This window comes from Equus asinus, chromosome 1 (assembly GCF_041296235.1).
Source record: "Equus asinus isolate D_3611 breed Donkey chromosome 1, EquAss-T2T_v2, whole genome shotgun sequence".
NCBI classification, from domain to species: Eukaryota; Metazoa; Chordata; class Mammalia; order Perissodactyla; family Equidae; genus Equus; species Equus asinus.
Genome location: NC_091790.1, coordinates 131842264 through 131869762, shown reverse-complemented (window position 1 = coordinate 131869762; position 27499 = coordinate 131842264). Strand labels below are relative to the sequence as shown.

At 34.9% G+C, this 27499-nt stretch overlaps 1 protein-coding gene across 4 annotated transcripts in view; it reads right to left on the bottom strand.

Moving 5' to 3' along the window:
• Positions 1 to 696: 696 nt before the first annotated feature.
• Positions 697 to 27499, bottom strand: part of DBF4 (DBF4-CDC7 kinase regulatory subunit) — a 30731-nt gene continuing 3928 nt past the window's right edge. The window contains exons 3-12 of one of the 4 annotated variants that reach the window (XM_070507721.1): positions 22835 to 23014; positions 21250 to 21300; positions 20165 to 20234; positions 19887 to 19963; positions 11515 to 11551; positions 10662 to 10707; positions 8441 to 8569; positions 7428 to 7548; positions 4081 to 4205; positions 697 to 1893 (exon numbers count right to left, since the gene is read on the bottom strand). In XM_070507721.1, coding sequence (XP_070363822.1) covers positions 909 to 1893; positions 4081 to 4205; positions 7428 to 7548; positions 8441 to 8569; positions 10662 to 10707; positions 11515 to 11551; positions 19887 to 19963; positions 20165 to 20234; positions 21250 to 21300; positions 22835 to 23014 — 1821 coding nt within the window. In that variant the 3' untranslated portion in view covers positions 697 to 908. The remainder of the gene's footprint in view (positions 1894 to 4080; positions 4206 to 7427; positions 7549 to 8440; positions 8570 to 10661; positions 10708 to 11514; positions 11552 to 19886; positions 19964 to 20164; positions 20235 to 21249; positions 21301 to 22834; positions 23015 to 27499) is intronic. The other 3 variants (XM_070507743.1, XM_070507732.1, XM_044767823.2) reach the window with 3 other exon arrangements.

The following is a 27499-nucleotide window of genomic DNA, read 5'->3' as shown; positions in this document are numbered from 1 at the left end:
AGTCACACAGGATTCAAAAAATTAAGACTGGTAATCAAATTTAACTTTTAGTGACAATGTATTCATACATTATTGAGTGGCACGAATTTTCACTGTGCAAAAAATGTCAGTGTAAATGCCTCTGGTATCTACAGATAAGAGTTGAAATTTTTCTAATATTGAATTTTCTCTAAATTATTGAGTCAAGTGCCTAATCAAAGGTGATTCTCATGTTTCAAAACTTATACTGTTCAATGCTATTCCTTCTCTTTCATTTCCTGATACTGAATTGGAAGAAGTTATTTCCAAAGGTAAAGGAAAACAGTGGAGAAATTATTTTATTTCATACAGGAGCCTGGTTAAGTTTTTCCTTCATGGCTTCCATTTACCCCTGCAAATAACCTAACTCCCCAGTGCCAACATAGTAGCATGGTCCAATTAGGTCAGCTTGAAGTGTCAATGTTTCTGGTAATAACTTCCAGAACCCAAACACAGAAATTAATGTTTTTTTCCTTTCTGTATGAAATTTAGGCTTTTAAAAGCAATACTGTCATGTTTTTATAGGAATCTATTTTAACAGACAATAGCTATAACGAAAAAGCCTAAATTTATAATGCTAAATTTTGACATACTCAAATTTCACTTGAGAGCACTTTCTGTGACACAAAGCAAACTTATTCACAATAATTTTTAAAAAACAATTATGAACATAATATGTAAAGTAAGATGAACCACAAGTTTATTGTACAATTTTTCTATTTAATAAGTATGCAATTCTGTAGAAAAATGCAAACGTCACCTTTATTGCTAATATTTACATTTGGCTCTGTAAACAAAGTTGGCAAAAAAACCCTAAGAATTTTATATATATTTATAAAAACTTCAAGAATATGATCTTTAATCACTTCTGAAAGTTTTTTTTTTTAAGTCTAAAAGCCAGTAAATGTAGAAGTTGAAGGGGAAGAGAAAAACACTGACAACAGATTATTTGAATTTTCCTCTTCCCAAATATCTAAAACATCACATATACCACTGTTTTCAGTGTAGCTTGTGAAACCCAAAAATTCTGACTTCTCTTCACTAGTTTGAAATAAGTCTAGTAGAGATTGTACTGGTGAACTACAAATTCTCTTTTCTTCTTGTGTAATAAGAAATTCAGTTCTTTTCTTATCTAATTCCACGTTTGGTTCCAGATTTTCTTTCTTATTTCTTCCTAATAATATCTTCACTTTCCGGTGGATTTTACCAGAAGGTAAACTATCGATATTCTTGATGTCACATTCTCTGGGTTCCTCAGGAGGACTTCGGGACACAGTCTTTGCCTGAACTGTTAGGTGCTCCTGTGAACTGTTTATTGCTAACAGACCAGACTCATGACCAAATACTGAATGATGGTCCTTTTCCTTTAGATCCTTTGCTGGAAAAAGCACAGTATCTGACTTTTGTTTTGGTTGAGATGCACTATTATCCATATTGAAATTAGCAACTTGTATAGATGCCTGTAGCTTAAATGGACAGTGATCTACCTTTAGTTCTAACTCATCTTCATTTATAATTAATTTTTGTTCAGAAACATCAAGAATGTATCCCTGTTTATTTTTATGTAGAGGCAGATGTGTAAAATTGTCTTTTATGTCATTCTCGGCTGGATTTAACACGGAACATTTATCAGTTGTTTTCTCATGAAGTCCTCGCAATTCACTTGAAGGATAGGGGATGCATTCTGAAATAAACACAAACTTTTGTTCAAGTTCCTTAGTTTCTTTATATAAGAAACTCTGCTCGATCACCTGTACATTATTTTCCCTGAAGTCTTTCTGAGAAATATGTTGTAATTCTAGTTTTTCTTTTGGCTGAGACTTTTTCAAGACATTTGGAGTAATAGGAGAAAGGGATCCAACACTGTATTTTATTCTTTATAGGAAAAAAAGACAAGAAGAAAATTAAAATAATTGCTATCAAAATTACTGAGTAGTTAAAAATTAAATTAGTAAAAATCTTCTAAAACTACTTACAAAACTTAAGAAAATATTACAAAAATATAGAAATCTTAACATCCAGTTAAATTTACTTTAGATGTTTTTAAAGTAATAAAGCTTTACAGATATAGCTGAAAACTCTAGTTTCTTTTCATCCACATTTTTCCCTTCATTTCAGAGGTAATGGGTATCTTGAATCTGGTGTTTGAAACTACTTTAACCATACAAATCCAAGAAGATAGTAAAAGGACTTGGGTCTGTTCCTAATTTTTTCATTATCTTGAAAATTTCCATAACATCTATGCTTTAATTCACATTAATGTTGTCTCCTCATTTTACTTAGCAATGTAGAGAATGAGTATTTATTGGGAAACCTAAGGCAGAAATATTTTTTATTTATTACAGTCACGTGTTGCTTAACGACAGGAATACATTCTGAGAAATGCGATGTTCGCCGATTTGGTCATTGTGTGATCACAGAATGTACTTACACAAACCTAGATGGTATAGCCTACTACATACCTAGGCTATATGGTACTAGTCTCACGGGACAATCATTGACCAAAATGTCATTATGCAGTGCGTGACTGTATTTAAGTATAAAATATCTAATATCACAGTGAGCTGAAAACTTGGTATCTTGGTAATAAAGATAATTTGTCTTCTAAAGATGACAAATTAGTAATCCTTAAGTTTCACACACATATTTGACGTGAACTCCTCTTCTTCATGGAGCCTCCGGATATCCTTAGGATGCTACTTTGTTTTAGATAATCCTAAATTACATACAAATAGAAACTTAACAGCTCACTAATTATATTTTATGTTACCCATGTCACAGATAACAGAAATAGAGAGTTCGCCTGCTCCTTCAAAACCAGAATGGGTCCTCTTATATTTGTTTATACTTTCACTTGAGTCCTCTTGAACAAATAGAGGATAAAAACTGGAAAAACACAATTTCAACACCCTCTCTCCTTTAATGCCTAGAGATATTTAGGTGACTTGCCCAGAGAGATAAAAATTGTGCTCATAATAATAAGACAACTGATTAAAAAACAACCAGTTTATATATAAGTACTAGTTTAGAATTCTGCTGCAGATTGAGTTTTCAGGGAATTCTAAACAATAGCCCATATAGTTTTAATAGATGGAAATAGGCCTCTTCTTCAATTATCATACTAAATCAGTCATGAACAACCATTCCGAATGTTACAGAAATATGAGGTTTAGGAGCTGTTCTACCTAGATACAGTCAAAAAACTTTCTAGTTAATTTTGAGAAGCTGTACCTTGGTATTATATTTTCTAATGTTCTTTATGCCTTAAGATTAGTCTAAAAACAGATATAAGGACTACAGAACCTATTGAGTTGTCACCAATTCTAGGGTGTATCCATATGAAAGCATTTCTTTTTATTTTATATTTATGGCAATAATCTAACCAGGATCATTTTGTCAACAGGCAGTTATTGTACACCAAACAGAACTGTATTCACACTTGTCCTGTCAGTACCTTTAGTAAATATTATCAGCAAGTAGAATTTAAGCAGAAATATTTAGTGAAAGTATAAAGAAGACTTACAGAAGTAAGTGGACAAAAGCTTCCTAAAACTCCTTGAGATTAATTAAAAATTCTAGCTTTTTTAGTGTGAGTAGATGGTAAACTTCTCGGCTCTAGACCAGGGGGTGACACACTACATATAGCACATGGGCCAGATCTAGCTAGTCTGCTGTCCATTTTTCTGAACAAAGTTTTATTGCAACGCAGCCACATCCATCCGTTTACATACTGTCTATAGCTGCTTTCATTGTACAATGGCAAAGCTGAGTAGTTGCCAAGAGAGATCCTATGGTTCACAAAGCCTAAAATATTTACTATCTGGTTCTTTATAGAAAAAATTTGCCAATTCCTCTTCTAGACTATAAAGTTAAGAGGACCTTAAAAGTAATCTAAGGTAAGCAGTTTGGGTAGTGGAGGAAGAGGGCGAGAGGAATCAGTTCCTAACCATATTTATATCCTGAGAATATACATTCCTTCTAAGAACAGAAAACCTTGGATTTATTTTTAGTTTAATAAAAGTTTAGTATTCTAGTAAAATTTAAAACTTAGATTGAAATTACCTTTTCTTTTTAGGCATGTCCCTTTCATATTCCACAAAGTCAAAAACTAACTTAGATACGATATCATCAACAACTTGATAGTGATTACTCTGTGCAAAGTTTCTGTGTTGCTCACTTAGTAGATGCTAAAAAAAAAAAGCACAAAATCACAAAATTATATTTTTAAGCCAACAGATACCTTTTGTTTAGGTTTTCTAACATTTTCATGTACCTAATAGGTTCCTAATAACTCCTCCACAGAAATATCCTTTACTAGAACTCCAAAGGATGTTAAGAAGTAAAATAAAAGTAACTTCTGAGAAACCAGTAAAACTTCTTTGGTTTTCACTGTCTCCCATTTTTCAGTGAGAAAAGTTAAGTACTAATTTGTGGTTTCAATGGAACTGAAAACGAATTAAGCTATATCAGAAAATGAAGCTAAAGATGGAGAAAAACAACAGTAACATTTAACATTTAGAGTGTGCTAACATTTTCAAAAACACTTCTCCCTTTACTACCTTACTTTATCCTCATACAATTACCATTAAGTGAGGTAGGGATTATAAAGTACTAAATGAACGAAATGTTATAAATTAACATACAAGAATCCAGAACAAGAATCTAGAAGGCAGATTAAAACAAACAAATGAAATACAATGAACGCTGTGAAGTATAAAAAAAGAAGAAACGATTCATAATTGAAGAACACATTTGAGAATGGGGAAATAAATGATCTCAGATACCCAGTGCTTACTACCGAGAGTACAGATAGGTTATTCTCAATTTTAAGAATGATCAAGAACAAAAGTAAACAAGTTCAGTATCGGGATAAAACTCACATGGAAACAAAGTTCCTTTTGAATAGGTGGAATCTCCAGGCTAATTCTATCATTTGTCTATCAGCTGATCAGAGAATTATATCTAGAAGCCTGTACCAACATGATTATGGAACAACCTCATTTCTGTTTCCCTAGTTTCATATAATTTTAACTTTTGATGATCTGATTGTTTTTCCAAAAGCTACATTCTCCAGTGGGCACAAAAAAACACAGTATCCTGGAATATATATGTATTCCCTCTTTAGTTGCAAAATTTACCACATACAAATTATGTATGTCCAGTAATGTTAAATGAAAAATAATTAAAATTTAAAAAGAAACATTAACTGTAAGTTCAAACTCAGTTTATTCATGTTCTTGGAAGGAAAAGTAATTTACTAATTGAAGTAAATTAAGAAAAACAACTTTCAACCTTTGTGTAGCTCTGGTCTATCTCCTCCTAGCTCTTCTAACTCATCCTTTAAATCTTTTTTTTTTTTAAAGATTGGCACCTGGGCTAACAACTGTTGCCAATCTTTTTTTTTTCTGCTTTATCTCCCCAAACCCCCCCGTACACAGCTGTATATCTTAGTTGCAGGTCCTTCTAGTTGTGGAATGCGGGACGCTGCCTCAACGTGGCCTGATGAGTGGTGCCATGTCCGCGCCCAGGATCCGAACCCTGGGCCGCTGCAGCGGAGCACACGAACTTAACCACTCGGCCATGGAGCCGGCCCCTCATCCTTTAAATCTTGATTTAAATGTCGCTTTCTCAGTTGAGCATTCTATGTCCCTCATTCTACATTAAGTATCCTAGTTATTTATTACCATTGCATTTTATACTGCACTTTTGTGACACCCATCCCACTTGCAAATACATGTTTTACATCTGTCTTCTCTGCCAGACTGTAAGATGTTTAAGGATAGGGAATATGTTGGCCTTGTTTGTTGCTTAATTGCCAGTAACCAAATTTGTTAAATAATTGCCTTGATACAGGTGGAACTGAATAACTGTGAAATCTAAGATTCAAAAAACAAAAGAATATTTTCTTTATGCTTAGTGACTAAGAAGCATATACATGAAAAATTGTGAAAAAAAAAACCAGAAAAATTTAAAATTTAAATTCCCAATATCTACTTTCACTAATCTTCCTTCCTTGTGGCAAGCAGTAACCAGGGTTGTCATTTTTAAGCTCCAAAATTTTATGAGCATCAAATTAGGATCACAAACTGATATTAAGGAAAGCATCCATTCTAGATTATTCTATCGCAACAACACAAAGTAAAATTTCAGGACCAATCTGTAATTTAAATTTTCAAAATAACTTTTGGGAAGAGGAAATATTTCTGATAGCTTAGCTTCTAATTAAAAATACTTTTAAACTAACTGTATTCTTTTCCTTTCTTATGTAAAGAAAACACAAAAGGCTGACACAAAGCACTAATATATTTTGGGTTATGTAACAATCAAAATTCAATGTAGAGTCTGAAGACAGAAAGTTTATGAATTAGATATTTTTAAATATTATTCTTTCTCCTTAACTTTCCCACCGTCTTCTACCAAAACCAAGCACCAAAACAAATCTATCTACTATTTTAAAAATTAACTCAAATAAGAACAGCTAACATTTAAGGTCACACAGACAGGAAGCCAAGATTCAAACCTGGGCAGCTGGGATCCATAACTTTTACTTTTTTTTTTTTTTAATCAGTTTACAAACTCTAACAGTTCCCATCGTTAAAACTTCCTCTTCATCCCGTATACCCTTCCAACTATTCTATCTCTCTTTCTATTTCTCCAAGAATTGTCTTCACTTTCTTCTTGTCCTCTCATTAGTAAACTACATGACCATCTTTTAATTGCTCAGTCACTCTTGACTCCTCATCTTCTCTCAACTCCCAACATTCAATCCATTGGCAAATCCTCTAGGCCTCACCTTTAAATTATATCCATAATCTGACCATCTCACATCACTTCTACAACCACTGCTTAGTTCAAGGCCACCATCATCTGTGCTCTGATCCCATCAATCAGTTTAATTTTGCACTTTTGCACTTCTTTCAACATCTGTAAGTTTTGTTCTCTCACCTCTCGTAGGTCTCTACTCAAATACCACCTTATCAGTTTGGTATTTCTTTTCTAGTCTAAATAATAGCAACTCCCCCATTCCTCCTTTATATTTTCTCATAGCACTGATCTAATGTTCTCTATAGTTCGTTACTCTTTTATCCTGTGGTTACCTATCTCTCCCAACCTCCAAAGAATGTAATCTTCACAGGAGTAGGGAATTGGTGTCTTTTGTTCACCCAGAGCAGTGATTGGTACATAGCAGGTGCTTAATATATATTTTTTGAAATGAATGAATAAAAATGATTTTTCAATACATATTTTCTCACTTTGGGTTCTTAAAACTTAGGATAATTCTACCAAAAAGAATATACACTAGTTAATAATTATCAAGTTGTAAGCCACAATCAGAAAAGTAAGTTAAAATTCAAATAGCAAATATTATTCATAGTTTAGAAATATCAAGCCCCTAAATATAAAATTACATTTACAGTTTCGAGATCTTCATATTTCTGCAAGCAGCATTCACAATATCCCTTTTTTTTCTTCTCTTTCAATTGGAGTTGAATTGGGATTCCACCACATTTATCCCCATCTGTTTGGATTCTGATAGAAATAGATGGTAAAAGAATTAACTGCTGAACAAAAGGAGTAATTTTTAAAATTCATAGTCCGCACCTATCAAACAGGATCTACTATAATTTAGAGAGATTTCTATCAACAAATATATATATATATACGTATATATATATATTTTAAAGATTCTACTTTTCCTTTTTCTCCCCAAAGCCCCCTAGTACATAGTTGTATATTTTTAGTTGTGGGTCCTTCTAGTTGTGGCATGTGGGACGCCACCTCAGCATGGCCTGACAAGTGGTGCCATGTCCGTGCCCAGAATCCGAACTAGCAAAACCCTGGGCCACTGAAGGGGAACTTGGCCATGGGGCCGGCCCCCAACAAATAGTTTTAACCATATTTCTTTTTAAGAAATTGAGAAGCAAATTAAGAATGAAATGATTATTCTGGAGACTATTTCAGATCACTAGAGAAACAACACATTTAAATTATTTGCAAATATTTTCAAGACTGCCCCCAATCTATCTAAAGTTTCTAAATGTGACACATTTAAAAGAGATTCAGACTTCAAATCTAGCAAAGGGGATTAGAAATATACAGAGGGGAAACCATAATTGCAATCAGAAACACACATACATACACACACAATGGCACTGAATGAATTACAGTCATGAGCCACATAAGAAGGTTTTGGTCAATGAGGACCACATACATGATGGTGCTCCCATAAGATTAGTACCATAAAGCATAGGTATGTACTAAGCTATACCATCTAGCTGTGTGTAAGTATACTCTATGATGTTTGCACAATAACAAAATCACCTAAAGACACATTTCTTATAACATATCCCTGTCATTAAGTGATACATGACTGTATTTTAAATGTTTAAAAGATAAAAAATTACTTGAAGTTTAAACCAACCTTAGTTTAACCTGAGTTTGCTTTTGGATGCTAGATGGCTTATCTACATCAAATGGACTGGAGGGCTTCTGAACAGAATAATTTATGAAAGGCATATTGGTCAGCTGAAGATAAAATGGCCTATACAGTCTAAAAGAATAAAAAGACAAATACATGAGATTCTTTATGATGAAAGAAATCATGTTTGTAGTCTTATATTTCAAAATCAGGTAATTCATCTGGACTCTGAAAGAAACAACAGAAACCAGTTAGGCTTTCCTTCCTAATTTCTAAACCTAATTTATTTTAACATACAAAAAAACTTTTTTTTTTAATTGTGGTAAAATACACATAAAATTTACTATCTTAACCATTTGTAAGTGTACAGTTCAGTCGCATTAAGTACATTCACGTTTTACAACTATTGACTCTGTCCATCTCCAGAACTCTTTTCATCTTGCAAAACTGAAACTCTGTACCCACTAAATAGTAACTCCCCATTCTCCCTTTCCCACCAGACTGCAGCAACCATGATGGTACTTTCTGTCTCTATGAATTTGACTACTCTAGGTACTTCATTAAGTGGAATCATGCAGTATTTTCCTTATTTCACTTCGCATAATGTCCTCGAGGTTCATCCATGTTGTAGCATGTGTCAGAATGTCACTTTTTTTTTGGTAAAGGATTGGCACCTGAGCTAATATCTGTTACCGATCTTTTTTGTTTCTTCTTCTTCTCTCCAAGGTCCCCCAGTGCAAGGTTGTATATTCCAATTGTGAGTGCCTCTGGTTGTGATATGTGGGACACCACCTCAGCAGGGCCTGATGAGCGGTGCTGTGTCTGCACTCAGGATTTGAACCAGCAAAACCCTGGGCCGCTGAAGTGGAGCGTGCAAACTTAACCACTTGGCCACAGGGCTGGCCCCAGAATTGCATTCCTTTTCAAGGTTGAATAATATTCCATTGTATTTCAATACTATTTGTTGAAAAGACTGTCCTTTCCCCACTCAATGATCTTGGCATCTTTGTCAACAATCTTCTGACTGTACATGTAAAAATTTATTTCTAGGTTCTTTATTCTATTGCACTGGTCTATACACTTGTCTTTATGTCAGTACCAAACTATTTTGATTATTGCAGCTTTGTACTAAGTTTTGAAATCAGGAAGTGTAGACCTCTAACTTTGTTCTTCCTTTTCAAGATTGTTTTCTATGTTCAGGTTCCCTTGAGATTCCATATGAATTTTAGGATGGATTTTTCTCTTTCTGCAGAAAAAGTCATTGGGATTTTGGTAGGGACTGCACTGAATCTGTAGATCACTTTGGGTAGTACTGACTTTTTTTTTGGGGGGGGGGAAGATTAGCCCTGAGCTAACTGCTGCCAATCGTCCTCTTTTTGCGGAAGAAGACTGGCCCATCTTCCTCTACTTTATATGTGGGACACCTACCACAGCATGGCGTGCTAAGCGGTGCCATGTCCGTACCCGGGATCAAAACCAGTGAACCCTGTGTTGCTGAGAAGCAGAACGTGTGAACTTAACCGCTGTGCCACTGGGCTGGCCCCGACATCTTAACAATATGAAGTCTTCCAATCCATGAACATGGGATGTCTTTCCACTTACTAGTGCCTTCTCTAGGCCTAATTTTGAATTGCATTTTTTCCCCCATAGTAACACATTTCACAAAAAGAAGCATTAAGTACATGTTTGTCACCTTAGTAAAGTATCCAAGAGAATTATACCACACATGTCTAAATGAGTAACTGGAAAGTCAAAGAAAGTAATCTAACTTTTCCAGGTGAAATTAATTCACTTATATTTGCAGTCTTAAGACTATCTTATAATGCTTCTGAGTGAGTTTAGGAAAACCACCAGATTAGATGTTATATTCAGATTTTGTATTTCCATATAGTACCTAATAATTTCCTTTTCACAAATGTAGAAGCAATCTTTAAGTAGTAGTTCTAAACCATATGGTACTGCATTAAGCCAGAGAATGGTTATCTGAAAAACTAAAAAAATGAGTTGATCTCATGACTGCTCTAAACTAGATATTTCAACATACTAAAACTAAATTCAGTTCATGAACACAAATTAATTAATACTACTTTCTGTAATTTGTCCTACATGCATATTAATATAAATCTAATATAAAGAGACCTAACAGTATTAATGAAGATAGCTTAATTAGATTTTCTCCTTTAATAATGTATTTAAATCATACAGATTGAACTTAGATACTTACTGGCCCATATCTTCAACTTTTACAAAAGGCTTTTTGAGTCTACCTGCTTGAGAATATACAAAACATGATATTAGATACAAATGCAGCATTTCTTTTTTTGTAAACAAAACTGCTCTAGCTAAAAAAAACCCCAACTACGTATACATTATCTATTTCTTTTCAATTCAAAGTTTTAAGCCTCAAGGGAGGTATTTTACAATATCATCCCATTTCCAACATAACAGAAACTCTGTCTATATTCTGAGATTTGTAAACTGAATGGACCTCCAAAGGATCTATGAATAGAATTCAGGAGAATCATGAGCTGGACAGGAAAAAAAATTCAACTTTTCTTTTCACGAACCTCTAACTGAAATTTAACATTTCCTTTAATTTTGTATATAAGCAACAGGATTACAGTAGTATTAGCAGTGCCTGTAATTTTGATATCAAGTGAAACAGATATTTTCACATCATATCAGTTATTACAGATATCTCAAACCATCACTTACGCCTATCACTTCAAAACTACAAGAGGAATTAGAATCACTGCTAGAACTTGTTTTTAATGGGTAATAAAAGCAAGTATATCACTATTTCATTATCAAATATATTCTGATAACTGAATTCTAACGTATTTGATTTTCTTAGTAACAATGATTTTTTAAAAAATGTGTTTAAAAACATTACTCTGAGAAAGGGTCTATAGGCTTCGCCAGACTGCCACAGGGGTCTATGTTCTAAAAATGGCTAAGAACTACTAAGGAAGTCATTTAAAGGGCTGTTTACATATTTTTTAGAAGATTTTTATATGATTTGTTCTGTTTTCTAAAAGTAAACTAACCACATAATTTAAGGATATCAAAATACTTACTTCTTGCTTTCTGTGTACCAATACCTACTCTTTTCCCCTACAAAAAAAAAAATAGGTGTAGTGAAAACACTGGGTTTGAAAGTACAGTGAAACACCAACTACAATTGCTCTCTATCCTCAAGACAAAAAAATCATAGAGGAAAAGAACTACATAAAAGAAGGGTGATTACCGTAGTTTTGTGGGGGAGAAAAAGAGCGAAACTTGCTTTTTTAAAATCAACTCAACCAAAAAAATGAAAGGAAACAATAATCATTCAAGAATTAAAGAACTTAACCATTGATATGGAACTTAGTAATACAAGTTCACTTATACAATACAGATAAGTACCTTGGATTCTAGCTATAACTGTTTTTGTCTTCACAAAAATAAATCAACCAATAAGGAAAAGTACACTTAATGAAACAATCTAAAAATAGTTACGTAAGTTATTTTTAAGCTCTTATTCAGCAAAACCTTTGTGATAAACTGAAAAAGGAATTATTAAAAAATTTATTAGTTGTCAATTCCAGTCAAGATGAAATACATCCAATATGGTCAATAAATCCTACTAATTAAAACTAAAAACTCTGGATGAAATACTTAAGCAACTATCTGCAAACTGAAAAGTAAACAAAAGCAGGCATATTGAGGAGGGAAATCAAAACTTTGAGAGGCTATCTTTACAGGGCCAAGTTTCACATTTCCCCTCTCCTTTTCGCTTGCAACGCTGAGTAAAGGATGGACCTCTAGTCACGAAGTTGGCAGCAACAGTGGAGCCAGTGGCTAAAATTCCTAAACAAACTCTGTCTTTGTGGCTAGAAGGAACCAGAAGAGAGGCTCCTGCAGTCCAAAGAGTACAAAGGGAAACCTGGTATTATTTCTTCTTTCTTTTCTCTTACAGTTTTGCCCTGAGGGTGGGCCCCAGTTATGAAACTGCAGTTGTAAAGGTGCCACAGGCAGCTAAAGTTGAGAAACCACGCATTTCTGACCCGAGGGACTAGGAAGGGCCATTGCAGGCTGGAGAGTGAAGGGGAAAACATAGAGAGCAGCAAGCTGGAGAAGATGATCCTAAATTTCCTGTATAAACTCACATTAAGTGCCAGGCTTAATCTCCAATGATAAACTCTATGCTGCATATGCTAAGGAGAGACCCAAAGCAGCACAGCAAGGGCTTTGAAAATGGAACTAAGATTTAAACCACTGCCCAAGTTTTGAACTAACCTGTAAGTGATGCATGTGCAGAACAAACAGAAAGCTGTATAGAAGTCTTTGAAAACTAAAACAAATTAGAACTGCCACCAACAGAAACTGAGACAGAACTGATAGTTTGAAAAAACTGGATGACTGTCTGCTGAAGCAATGACAGCAACAACAACAACAAAATCAGCATTCTCCAGAGAAGCGTAACAGGTGTGGGGTCTACACAACATAACATTTACAATGTTTAGTATGCAGTAAAAAATTATCTGATATATTAAGAACCAGGAAAACATGATCAATTCTTGAGGGAAAAAGACAATCAGATGCCAACTGATTGTGGCTGATGTTCCTGATGTTGGAATTATCAGAAAAAGACTTTAAAGTGAAGGTAAACACACTTAAAATGAATGGAAAGATAAAAGTTATCAACAGAAAAACAAACTACAAAAAAGAATCAAATGGAAATAGTAGAACTGAAAAATATACAATTTGAAATACAGAATTCATTGGTTGGGCTTAATATCAGAACAAAGATGACAGAACAAATTGTCAGTGAACTTGACAACAGATACATAGAAATCTTCAATTAGAAGAACAGAGAGAAAAAAAAAAACTGGAAAAGAAATGAACAGAGCCTCAGAGACCAAGCAATTACCTAGCTATAATCTATATAGCTATAATCAATATTCAAAAGTCTGACAGTTTTATTAGAGTTGTAGAAAAAGAGAGACAATGGTGAGGAAAAAAATTTTAACAAAATAATAGCAGAAAATTTTCAAGCATAAAATTACAGATTCAAGAAGCTCAGTGAACAGCAAATAGAACAATTTCAAAGTATACCAGGCCTAGGCATATTACAATCAAACTTCAGAAAACCAAAGACAAAGAAACAATTTTGAAAACACATAAAGTATAAGGGAACAACAATTTGAATGACTGCAGATATCTCATCAGAATCAGTGGAAGCCAGAACACATAGTTGTAGAACACTTGTAAGTGCTGAAATAAAAAACTTTTAACTCATAATTCTTTATCTGGTGAAAATACACTGCAAGAAGGAAGTCAAAATAAAGACCTCAAATGGAGGAAAACTAAGAGAACTCATTGTCAACAAACCTGCTCTTAAAAAATGCTAAAGGAAGTTGTTCAGTCCAAAGGAGAAAGAGCAAAATAAAAGATAAACATTTAGGTAAGTAAGATTATTTTTCTCCTCTTAAGTTCTTTAAAATACATATGACTTTTTCAAGCAAAAAGGATAACATTGTCTGGTGGATTTTTCATATATGCAGATATAATAAAAATAACTATGCCATAAAGATTGGTGGGGGAAGGTAAAAGGGCTCAAAAATTTTAAGGCTTTTACATTTTATTTGAAGTGGGTACAGTATTAATTCAAAATAGACTGTGAAAGGTTACATATGTATATTTTAAATCCTATAGTGACTACAAAAGAAAACTATTAAGTAGAGTGGTAGGCCTAAATTCAATGATATTGATAACTACATTAAGTATAAATCACAACATACCAATTAAAAGATAGAGATGGCCAGATTTGATAAAAAAACAACTTTTTACTGTCTACAAGAGACTCATTTCAAATATAAAGTCAGGGGCCGGCCCAGTGGCATAGTGGGTAAGTTTCGGGCGCTCTACTTTGGTGGCCCAGGGTTCAAAGGTTCAGATCCTGGGTGCGGACCTAGCACTGCTGGTTAACCCATGCTGTGGAGGAATCCCACATAAAATAGAAGATTGGCACAGATGTTAGCTCAGTAACAATCTTCCTCACACACACCCACACACACAAAATAAACATAATAAAATAAAGACAAAGATATGTTAAATGTAAAAGGAATCAAAAAGATACACCACACAAATACTCGTCAAAAAGGAAGCTGGAGTAGCTATATCCTATCAGACAGAACAGACTTCAGAAGAAAGAATACTAACAGGGACAGAGAGGGATATCATATAATGATTAAAGTGTCAATTTATGTCAATTCACCAAGAAGAAATAAGAATATTAGATGTGTACAGACTTAACAAGACTCAAAATACATGAATCAAAAACAATCAGAACTGAAAGGAAAAATACACAAATCCCTAATTATATTCGGCACTTCCATACTGCCCCTCCTCAATAATGCCAAGAACAAGACAGAAAATCAGTATGGATACAGAAGACCTGAACAACACTACCATCCACTTGACCTATTTCACATGTACGGAACATTTCACCTATTAACAGAATATTCATTTTTTTCAAGTACACATGGAACTTGCACTAAGACAGACTATATTCTGGGCAACAAAGCAAACCTTGACTTAAATCAAAGAACTTAAATCAAAGTAAGTGCTCTGACGATAACAGAATTAAAACAGAAATCAGTAACAGAAAAATATCTAGAAAATCCAAAATTATTCTAAAACAAATGATATGATTCCAAACAACCTGCAGGACAAAGAGTAAGTCATAAGACAAATTTCAAAATATTTTTAATTGAATGAAGATGAAAATCCAACATATCAGCAACAGGAACTCTCATTCATTGCTGGTGGGAATGCAAAATGGTACATGCCATTTTGGGAGACAGTTTGGTGGTTTCTTACAAAACTAAACATACTCTTACCATATGATCCAGCAACCAAGCTCCTTGGTATTTATCCAAATGAGCTGAAAACTTATGTCTACACAAAAACATGTGCATGGATGTTTATATCCATAATTTTTACCCATAACTGCCAAAACTTGGAAGCAACCAAGATGTCTTTCAGAAGGTGAATGGGTCAACTGTGGCACATCCAGACAATGGAATATTGAGTCATAAGAAGAAATGAGCTATCAAGTCATGAAAAGCTATCAAGCTATGAAAAGACATGAAGGAACTTTGCCTATTACTAAGTGAAGAAACCAATGTGAAAAGGGTACATATTATATGGTTCCAACTATATGACATTCTGGAAAAGGCAAAACTATGGAGATAGTAAAAGGATCAGTAGTTGCCTGGGGTAAGTGGGGGAGGGAGGGATAATAGATGGATCATGAAGAATTTTTAGAACACTGAAACTATTCTGTACGACACTATGATGGTGGATACATGTCACTAAACATTTGTCTAAACCCACAGAATGTATAACACCGAGTGAACCCTAATGTAAACTATCAGCGATTGTAACAAAATGTTACTACTCTGATGGGGGATGTTGATAATGGGGGGGGGGAGGCTGTGTGTATATGGAGGCAAGGGGTCTATGAGAAATATCTGTACCTTCTACTCATTTGGCTGTGAACCTAAAGCTGCTCTAAAAAAAAAACAAAGTCTATATATTAAGAAAAGATTCAGCATAAAATGTGTGATGCACCTAAAGCAGAGCTTAAAGGGAATTTACAACAAAGCTGGTTCTTTGAAAAGATTAATAAAATTGACAAAACTCTAGCCAAGCTGGCCAAGAGAGAGAGAAAAAAAAAAACCCACCAGAATAACGTTATCAGGAACGAAAGAGGAGACATTACAGACCCCTAGACATTAAAAGCTTAACTTAATAAGGGAGTATTACAAACACTTTTGCCATCAGACTATTTAGACAAAATGTACAAATTCCTTGAAAAAAATACAAAAATACAAACCAAAGTGCACTCAAGAAGAAAGAAAGAACCTGAATTTCATCTATCTAATAAAGAAATTGAATTCGTATTTGAGAATTTTCAACAGAGAAAACTCCAGGCCCAGATAATCTTACTGGTGAATTCTACCAAAAAATTAAGAAATAAAACCAGTTCTACAAAAACTGGTCTAGAAAACAGAAGTGTAAATACATCCCAGCATTTTATGAGGGCAGCATTACCCTAACACTAAAACCAAAGACAGCAAAAGAAAAAGACCAACATTCTTCATGTACATATAGGTAAAAAATTCTCAACAAAATAAGTTTCTGGTAAACTAAGGGAAAAAACCCCTCAAAACATTTTTTTCTTTTTTTGAGGAAGATTAGCCCTGAGCTAACTACTGCCAGTCCTGCTCTCTTTTTTGCTGAGGAAGCCTGTCCCCGAGCTAACATCGGTGCCCATCTTCCTCTACTTTATATGTGAGATGCCTACCACAGCATGGCATGCCAAGTGGTGCCACGTCTTCACTTGGGATCCGAACCAGCGAACCCTGGGCCGCTGAGAAACGGAACGTGCGAACTTAATCGCTGCGCCACTGGGCCGGCTCCTCAAAACATTTTAAATAAAGTAGTGGAGCAAATACATTTATCCAACTAAGTTTTTAAAAAAATTCATACTAAACAAGAGCATTTATGAGACTTTAATGTCTTAAAATTTAAATACATTATTTAGTGTGCATAAAACTTATACACATCCATTCAAGACCCATAAAAGCATCTTCATTAAAAAACTTTATGCTTTAGCACTTGGCAAACGAAAAATTTTCCAGAAACATTTTTTCCTCACATACAGAAAAAAAATTCAAGTATTGGAACCAAGTTGACCAGTTATACATCCTGGATTATGAAGGTATTTGGTATTCCTATTCTTTTAGTTTAGGGAGAAAAGTAAGAACTGTTTCACAGCTGTTTAGCCTAGCTTTTTATTGTTTTTCTTGTTTCATGAGGGCAAATATTCCTAGTGCCTGGCATATAATAGGCACTGAGTATTTGCTGAATACTGAATGAATAATACGGGTTACATGTGTAAACGAAACCCAGTGTTGAAAAAGAAAGACATGTCTGGGCCCTCATGGAGCTTACATTAGATTCAAGGCTCTGGTTAGGGACTGACACCTGTTAATAAGTATCTTTCAAATCTTTACTGCCCTTCTGTTACTTAACCTTTTTTTTCCCAAAGATTTTATTTTTCCTTTTTTTCCCCAAAGACCCCCGGTACATAGTTGCGTATCTTTAGTTGTGGGTCCTTCTAGTTGTGGCATGTAGGATGCTGCGTCAGCATGGCCTGATGAATGGTGCCAAGTCTGTGCCCAGGATTCGAACTGGCGAAACCCCGGGCTGCCGAAGCAGAGTGATCGAAATTAACCACTCAGCCATGGGGCTGGCCCCTTCTGTTACTGCCTTAAGCAGGCTTTCAACATTTCTCCCAATTACTGACATAAGATCCCAGACTACTTCTTTAAACTGTGGACTACAACCTATTAGTGGGCTGTAAGATCAGTTTAGAGTTGTGACTAGTATTGTTAGGATGACAATAGAATGCTATGGCAATACTGGCATGAATCACATTAAGGAAACTACTGTTTCATGAAACTTGTTTCAGATACGTACTTATTATACATAGGGGTGTGTGTGTACAGACAAATGTAATATGTGTGTATTGAGTCCATAAACGTCTTGTGAGTTCAAATTTTTATACATTTATTTCTATATACAATCCAAACAATCCACAAAATGCAGTGGGGATAATTTATATGTTGTTTAGCATATTTCAATAAAGGAATATTCACCCATCATTTTGGAAAAATTGGGAAATAACCATTTGGAATTTTTTTATTTGTAAATAAGACATCCAAACAAAGTATTAACAATTTTTTTTGAAGAAGAAGATTAGCCCTGAGCTAACATCTGCTGCCAATCCTCCTCTTTTTGCTGAGGAAGACTGGCCCTAAGCTAACATCCGTGCCCATCTTCCTCTAATTTATATGTGGGACACCTGCCACAGCATGGCTTGACAAGCAGTGCCACGTCCACACCCAGGATCTGAACCAGCGAACCCTGGGCCGCCAGAAAAGAATGCGCGAACTGAACCACTGCACCACCAGGCTGGTCCCAGTATTAAGAATTTTATTTAAATATTAAGTAAATTATTTGTTGCTTTCTGCAAATGGTTCATATCTTACATAAATGTGAATTTATAAAAAATGTGAAATTCATGAAGACTTTACGAATCTTTGTATATAACATGCACTCACAGGGTATGTTTCTTATTGAAAACTGTGTTCAAGAAAGTTCAAAAGCCACTGTCCCATTTGTCAGTTTTTCCAGGGAAATTCTTTACAGGCAACCAGAGGGATCTTTCCAAAATGCCTACTCAACCAGGTTACTCTCCCATTAATAATCTTGCAACAATTTTCCAAACCCTTCAAGATAAACATCTAATTCCTTTATATAGTGTGCAAAGTCCTATCTGAACTTGCTAATTTTTCCAGCTTCATGTCTTGTCATTCTCCCACTCACAGGTCAAGTTGTATTATACTACAGAAAACTTCCTAAACACGCCTCCTACTTATGGCTTCATGTCTTTACATACTCTTCTATAAAATTTATTTTCCTTTTAGATTCTAGTCATTCAAGGATTGAGTGAAGAAAAAGCAGATCATAAAAGAATGGTCTGAGAGACATAAAAACCATGAGAAAGCTAACAGATGAAGGACGTTTCAGAAGAGAACAGGTAAATTCAGGGAGGAAAGGAATAGTAGCAGAGAGAACCAATATAACTGGTTTTGAAAAATGTTAACCTGATTTGGCAAATTGGTCAGTAGTTTTATACCTCATAAGTTGAAGAGTGAATGAGAAGTATAAAAGTGGAGGTATAAGAAGTTTGGATGACATAAAGATTGGATAGTAGTTAGGAAGTGACCTGAGATCAAGGGAGGTTTTAAGTATTTGTTTTAAAAGATGCAAGAGGCTTGTTTCCGTACAGAGGCTTCAAGGAGAAAGCTGGTAAAAGGGGAAGAGATTGAAGATATGAGAACATTAGGTCTAACAGAGTGCAATGCCCAATGTGCTTATTTAACAAAAATTTGGAGGTTAGGCCAGATAGTATACTATATAACAGGAGTTTGTTATACCACCATTCTAGAGCAGAAAAGTAAGTATGTTTCCTATTTATGTTCCCAGAAAGAATATATTATTCATAATAGGAGCTTCTTATGCAATAGACTAATTGTGAGGCTTTCCTGCATAATGAACAAAAATATCTGCTAAAGCAGCAGGGACCAAAGAGGAAAAGAAACCCCCAAATTATGCCACCATCCAGGTGGCAACTCTTACTTCATGAGTAAATCCTAAAGCTAAGTAATACATAATTTATTCAAATAACAGAAACATGCTTTTAGTACAGGCTTACACCTAGGATACTCTGGCAATAAGATTTTCTACTTATCAAAAAAAATTTTACAGATATGTAAATAAAAACCAAGGTTGATTACTTTAATTAGTTTAAAAATTAAGGAAAATAACATACCACATCTCTTACAGAAGTGCTTGATTTCTTGAGTAAATACAATTCTTTTTTCTTTTGTTCAATGTAGTATCTAATGTCTTTATTAAAGGAAAGAAAGGTTTAAGATCAGCATTTTTACCTTTCAAGTTAAACATTACTATTTTCTTATAATTGTACTAAATTTAGATGAAAGAATTATCTCTTGCTATCAGAATTCTCACTATGTAAAATTAGGAACCAAGGGACAGAGATGGCTATGCATAACAAATATTGTCAAAAAATAATTATAAAATCCTTACCATCGATATGAAGAATTTTTACCCCCCATGATAAGGCATTTGATAAAATACTATTTGAAGGAATAAAATCCTGTAAAAAAAAAAAAAAAAGATTGATAATTTTTCTAGGAAATTACTATGTTAAATGAGCTAAATTAAAATAATTATTTGAAGCTTAATGTCACTGAGGTGGTTATTCAGAACAGACTCTACCCAGTTACAATAGCAAAGAGGACCTCACTTTTTCCCTGGAATTTCTAAAACCAATCCTGCTTAACATATTGCCATATTCTTGAATATTAATGCATGCTGTACCCTTACAGTTAATAGTTTCAAGAAATTATTTCATTTAAAAAAACAAAAATGTTGGGGCCGGCCTAGTGGCGTAGTAGTTGAGTCTGTGCACTCTGCTTTGACGGCCTAGGGTTCACAGGTTTGGATCCCAGGTGCCAACCTACACACCGCACATCAAGCCACGCTGTGGCAGTATCCCACGTATAAATAGAGGAAGACTGCACAGATGATAGCTCAGGACCACTCTTCCTCAAACAAAAAGAGGACTGGCTACAGATGGTGGCCAGGGCCAATCTTCCTCACCAAAAACCCAAAAAAACCAAAAATGCCACAAGCTTCAGAAGTCTCCAGTAATATTTTAAAAGGCCACAAGATGGAGATGTTTCTTCATGAAAAGTAGTTTCTGTTCTTTGTAAAATGAGACACATGCTGGTATTTAGGCTTTTTCTATTAAAAATAAGGATAGAGGGCCAGTCCCGTGGCCGAGTGGTTAAGTTTGCGTGCTCCGCTGCGGCAGCCCAGGGCTTCTCTGGTTCGGATCCTGGGCGTGGACATGGCACCATTCATCAGGCCACGTTGAGGCAGCGTCCCACGTACTACAACTAGAAGGACCCACAACTATAATATACAACTATATACTGGGGGGATTTGGGGAGATAAAGAAGAAAAAAAAAGAAGATTGGCAACAGTTGTTAGCTCAGGTGCCAATCTTTAAAAAAAAAAAATAAGGAAAGGAAGATTTCAAGAATATTTTTCTGCATGAGTTATTAATAACAGATTATGCACTGTAAATTTTTAAAGTTCCTACTTACATGGTCCTTGATAGCTTTTTCAACTAATAATTTTCCTCTGCTCAAACACACCTATAAAAAGACCAGAGAACAATCAAACATAAAAAGTTACATCATAGTGCCTCGTAGGAAACAGGTTGAAAAGATAAAATAGCTAAAATAAATAAATAAAATTTATAAATTTTAATACATATATGAAATTTAAAGTAGATAAATTTTATGTGTACAAGTCTTAATGACTATCAACACAAAAAAAGTATGGTAAAAAGTGATTTCCTTTAGGGGCTTTGTAATAAGATCTATTAAAAGGCTTGTTTGCTCTTTTTTTGGTGGAGGAACTTCACTCAATTGAATGAGACCCAAGGCAAGTTCCACAGTAAATTCTATTCAACATGAAATTAAAAAGTTAGGTTCCTCTGAAATTCTACTTATAATTAAGTAAGTTTACATTTTAGTGTCCTATTAAACTGAAGATCTAAGAATATGAATAAACTGTATATATTGTTTTTACATGGTATTTCATTTTTTAAATAAAATACTAGGAAAAGTAGTTGAAATGCTATAACCAACAATTAATTTGGAACTAGTTACTGGTATATAACGTTCCTCCAAAGAAGCATTAACTGAAAGATTATATGTGTCTTCCTTAGTCTCTTCTCCAAATTTTTTTCTTTTATGTATTTATGTCTCTTTCAAAGTGATATCTCTTACGTAACTCATTTCTTCTGCTCCGCCCCCGCCTCCAGTTTTCCTGCTTCCCAAACAGCTACAGAGGATAAGCTGACGAGGATATTAAAAAATGATAACTACATTTCAATCTAAAAATGAGATAAACCTCTTATTTTTCAACCTCTTCCCCTCTCCACACTCAATTAAATCAATTTCTCCTTCACTGTATCTTCCAACTTATTGGCAATGGAGGGGTAGGGATACGATGTCAGTAATTCTAGAAGAGGGGTTGGCAAACTTTTTCTTTAAGGGCCAGAAAGTACATGCTTTAGGCTCTGCAGGCCATGTGGTCTATGTTGCAACTATCCAATTCTGCCTGTATACCAGGAAACAACTAGCCAACATGTCAAACAAATGGCTATGGCTGTATTCCAATAAAACTTTGTTTATGGAGAATGAAATCTGAATTTCATATAATATCCACTTGCCACAAAACATTCTTCTTTTGACTTTTCCCCAACCGTTTGAAAACATAAAAACCATGTTTAGGTTGAAGGCTATAAAAAAGAGGCGGCAGGCTGAATTTGGCTCAGGGGCCAGTTTGCTCACCCCTGCTCTGAAACAAACAAACAAAAAGTTTCTATTTCTTCTTTAAAACAATGATTTGCTGTTACTTTTTGGTTGTAAAATATTCGAAAACATAGAAACCATGCCTAAATGCAAGGGTATATTTTAGGAATCAGACTATGACTACACAAGTAATGTTAGAAAAATCACTGTTCTCTAATAGAGCAACCTCATTAACAATTGGAAAGCCACACATAATGTAGATATTGTTCTACCTAAGTGAACTCTGCTGCCAGCTTGCTCTTGAAAATCATGAGCTCCTCAGGATACAGCCTTTCTGAGAGTCTCAAAGCATATTTAAGAGACTTACTGAATCTGGAGACTTAAATGAACTTCCATCATGGCTGGGATGAGGTGAAGTAGTTTCTGCAGTATATGCAGATTCTGGACTTGGTACAGGAGAAATTCGTCCCAAGGTTTGTGCAAATTTAGCTTCCTTTTTATTTGAAATAAGATAACTGATATCTTTGCTCAGAAATTCTTCAACTCGCTAAAGGAAAACAAAGTATTTTTAGGTAAGTCATATAAACCATAAACTGCTCCATATGCTAGGCACAGGTAAAATGCCAATTTGATGCATTTTAATCTTTAGTAAATTGGTGGGTTTTATATTGCCTTCTTCTGAACTAGAGCTCTGAGGAAGTACAATGGAAGTTTCAAGAACAACAACAGCATCATGTGCTAGACACTATTTTTAAATACTTTATATAGCCTAATTAATTTAATCCACACAACAACCCCACAGTACCAATATTATCCAGCTTTTGTGGAGAAGATAATTGAAGTTAAATGACTTGCTTGAGGTTACACCAGTATTAAAAGAATTTGAACACAGGTATTCTGATTCAAGTCCATGCTCTAAAGTAGTACTGTCCAGTAGACCTTACTGCAATGACGTGGAAATGTTCTTGATCAGTATTGTCCAATATGGTAGCAACTTGCCACATGTGGCATGCTTGAAATGTAACTAATGTGACTTAGCAACTGAATTTTAAATTTTATTTTAATTAACTTAAATATCCACGTGTTTAATGGCTACCGTATTGTACAGCACAATTCAAAATCATATAGTTATGACATCTTTCCATAAGACTTAACTAATGGGAAAGAGGGAACTCTTACCCTTAAGAGTGTTAAAACTGTCTTAAGAGAATTTCCCTACAAAAATATTTGAAAACCACTGTTTAAATGCCTGAATTTGTAAATACATGTACCAAAGTCAATATTATTGAAGATCACTCCCATCCAAGGGCAGGAAAATTAAACTAAGTAGATACAAATACTATTAATCATTAACTATTTTCATATATGAAAGACTGCTAAAATATTTTAAACAGCTATATCTAATTTCCACAGGATCTCATAATATAAATGGGGATAATTAAAAAAATGAAATGAAGTGTGTATAGATGGGTTAATTTCATCTAAGCATCAAGCAGAATTTGCTGCTAAGACCAGTGGCCCCCTTGGTTAAATGCAAATGACTAATTCCTTTTTTTCAGAGCAACATTTTCATCGACGAGAAAATAAAGTAAGTATCCATATTTATTTATTCCAAGGATCACAAAGTCAAATGCCTACAAGGGCTGGCTGGAATATAAATGAACAATTTACACATCAAATACTTTCTTCATTTTCATAAATATGTGGCCCGAGCACTGCCAAAGGTTCCAACTTTTCAAGAGAAGCCCAATCTCCTACACGATTTTTAAAAATTGCGATAAAATATATATAAAATTTACCATTTTAATCATTTTTAAGTGTCCAATTCAGTGGCATTAAGTACATTCACAATGTTGTGCAACCATTACCACTATCCATTTCCAGACCTTTTTCATCATCCCAAACTGAAAACAGTGCCCATAAAATAAATCCCCATTCTCCCCTGCCCCTTTTAATCTCTATTCTACTGTTTCTATGAATTTGACTATTCTAGGTACCTCATATAAGTGGAATCCTATATTTGTCCTTTTGTGCCTGGCTTATTTCACTTAGCACAATTTTTTCAAGGTTCACTCATGTTGTAGCACGGACCAGAATTTCATTCTGTTTCAAGGTTAAATAATATTCCATTGTACATGTATACCACATTTTGTTTATCCATTCATCTGCTGATGAATATGTGGGTTGTTTCCACCTTTTGGCTATTGTGAATAATGCTGCTATGAACATGGGTATATGAATATCTCTTCAAGAGCCGGCTTTCAATTCTTTGGGTATATACGCAGAAGAGGAACTGCTTGATCATATGGTAATTCTATTTTTAATTTTCTAAGGAACTATGATACTGTTTTCCATAGCAGTTGCGACATTTTACAATCCCACCAACAGTATACAAGGATTCCAGTTTCCCCACATCCTCGACAACACTTATTTTTTTTGACAGTGGCCATCCTAATCAATGTGAAGTGGTATCTTACTGTGGTTTTGATTTGTATTCACCTAATAATCAGTGATGCTGAAATCTTTTCATGTACTTATTGGCTGTTAGTATATCTTCTTTGGAGAAATGTCTATTCAAGTCCTTTGCTCATGTTTTAATCCTTTTTTGTTTTTGAGTGGTAGAAGATCTTTATATATTCTGGATATTAATCCCTTATCAGATATGTAATTTGCAAATATCTTTTCCTCCTATTCCGTGGGTTGTCTTTTCACCCTCTTGACAGTGTCCTTTGATGCACAAAACCTTTTTCATTTTTATGAAGACTAATTTATCTATTTCTTCATTTGTTGCCTGTGCTTTTGGTGTCATATGCAAAGAATCCACACCAAATCCAATGCTATGAAGATTTTTCTCTCTATTTTCTACTAAGAATTTTAGCTCTTATGTTTAGGTCTTGATCCATTTCAAATAATTTTAGCATATGCTGTACAATAAGGACATAACTTCTTTTGCATGTGGATATCCAGTTTTCCTAGCGTAAGTTGTTGAAATGATTATCCTCTTGCAACTGACTGGTCTTGGCACTCCTGATGAAAAACTGATTGATCATATATATGAAGATCTATTTATGGGCTTTCTATTCTATTGCATTGGTCTATACGTCTATCTTTATACTAGTACCACACATTTACTTTGGTTTTCCATTTCCCATACTTGACTTATAACTCTTCAGCAGTGAATAAAATGTTTTTTTACAATCTGGCCCGAATATAACATCGTTTCTTGCTCCCCCTGTCTAAATCCAAAGCTAAAGTCATATTTCATAATCAGCAGTTGCTCAAACCACACAGACATCTATTTTTTATTTTTTTTGAGGAATATTAGCCCTGAGCTAACTGCTGTCAATCCTTCTCTTTTTCCTGAGGAAGCCTGGCCCTGAGCTAACATCTGTGCCCATCTTCCTCTACTTTATATGTGGGATGCCTGCCACACGATGGCTTGCCAAATGGTGTCATGTCTGCACCCGGGATCCGAACTGGAGAACCCCGGGCCACCAAAATGGAACGTGTGCACTTAACTGCTGTGCCACTGGGTCGGCCCGGACATCTATCTTAAATATGCTCTTTCCTCTATTTAGGTTGTCCATTCTGCTTGGTATATTCCTACTAGGCTTTAAAGACTCAGCTCAAAATTTATCTCTGCTATGATTACTAAAGGCAGAGTTAATCATTTCCATTTCTGTATACTAACGGCAATTTCTAGATAATTTCTGTTAAAGCACTGACAATGCTATACCATAAATTATTTCTTTAGGTGTCTGATGTTCCCACAGACTGAGAATTCCTAGAGGACTAGACTTTATCTTACTTATTTTTGCATCCTTGGCATCTAAAATAGTGCTGGCATATGGGAGACAATGGTAGAATAATTTTTGAATCAATTTCCACGTGTCCAAACCATAATCATTCTTCAAAGCTGAGTTCAAATTGTGTCTATACAACGCGCTCCAAGATTCCTCAGTTGGAAGTAATCTCTCCCTCTTCTTGACATCCTATGTTGTATTAATATTAATTGTACCCATGTCATCTCTACCTAGACTAGAAGTTGAGGGCAGGATGGACATCAGGTTCATTTTTTTTTTTTAAAGATTTTATTTTTTTCCTTTTTCTCCCCAAAGCCCCCCGGTACACAGTTGTATATTCTTCGTTGTGGGTCCTTCTAGTTGTGGCATGTGGGACGCTGCCTCAGCGTGGTTTGATGAGCAGTACCATGTCCGGCCCAGGATTCGAACCAACGAAACACTGGGCCGCCTGCAGCGGAGCGTGCAAACTTAACCGCTCGGCCACAGGGCCAGCCCCCATCAGATTCATTTTTGAATCTACCAAAACACTTACTATCATGCCCTGTACTGTTGACTTAATTTTATTATGGTTTTCAATTTACTACCTATTGTTTTGTTTGTTTTTTTTAAAGACTGGCACCTAAGCTAACAACTGTTGCCAATCTTTTTTTTTCTGCTTTTTCTCCCCAAATCCCCCCAGTACATAGTTGTATATTTTAGTTGTGGGTCCTTCTAGTTGTGGCATGTGGGATGCCATTTCAACACGGCCTAATGAACGGTGCCATGTCCGCACCAAGGATCCAAACCTGCGAAATCCTGGGCTGCCGAAGCGCAGCGTGCTAACTTAACCACTCAGCCACAGGGCCGGTCCCCAATTTACTACTTATTGTTGAATCTGTGTCTTTTAAAGAGTAAACTCAAAGTCACAATGAACAAAAAAGTAACTCTGTCTTCAAATTCATATGGCAAGGTATCTGCCCTTTCATCTCTAGTCTTCCCTAACTGCCTTATTTTAGCCCAAACTGTTTGGACATGGGCCTAAATGTGGTTGGTTCCATGTCCTTTTAAGATGGTTTTGTAACAGATATTTTTCCTTGCTATTAATTATTTTCCTGTTATGCCAGACTTCACTGCTGCGCTCTCAGTGCTTCAATTTGTCAGAAGTGTACTCTCCAGATAAATGGGGTATTTGGATGTTTTCATTAAGACTAGAGAAAACAAATGCATAAAGTGGACAACTAAAGAAAAGG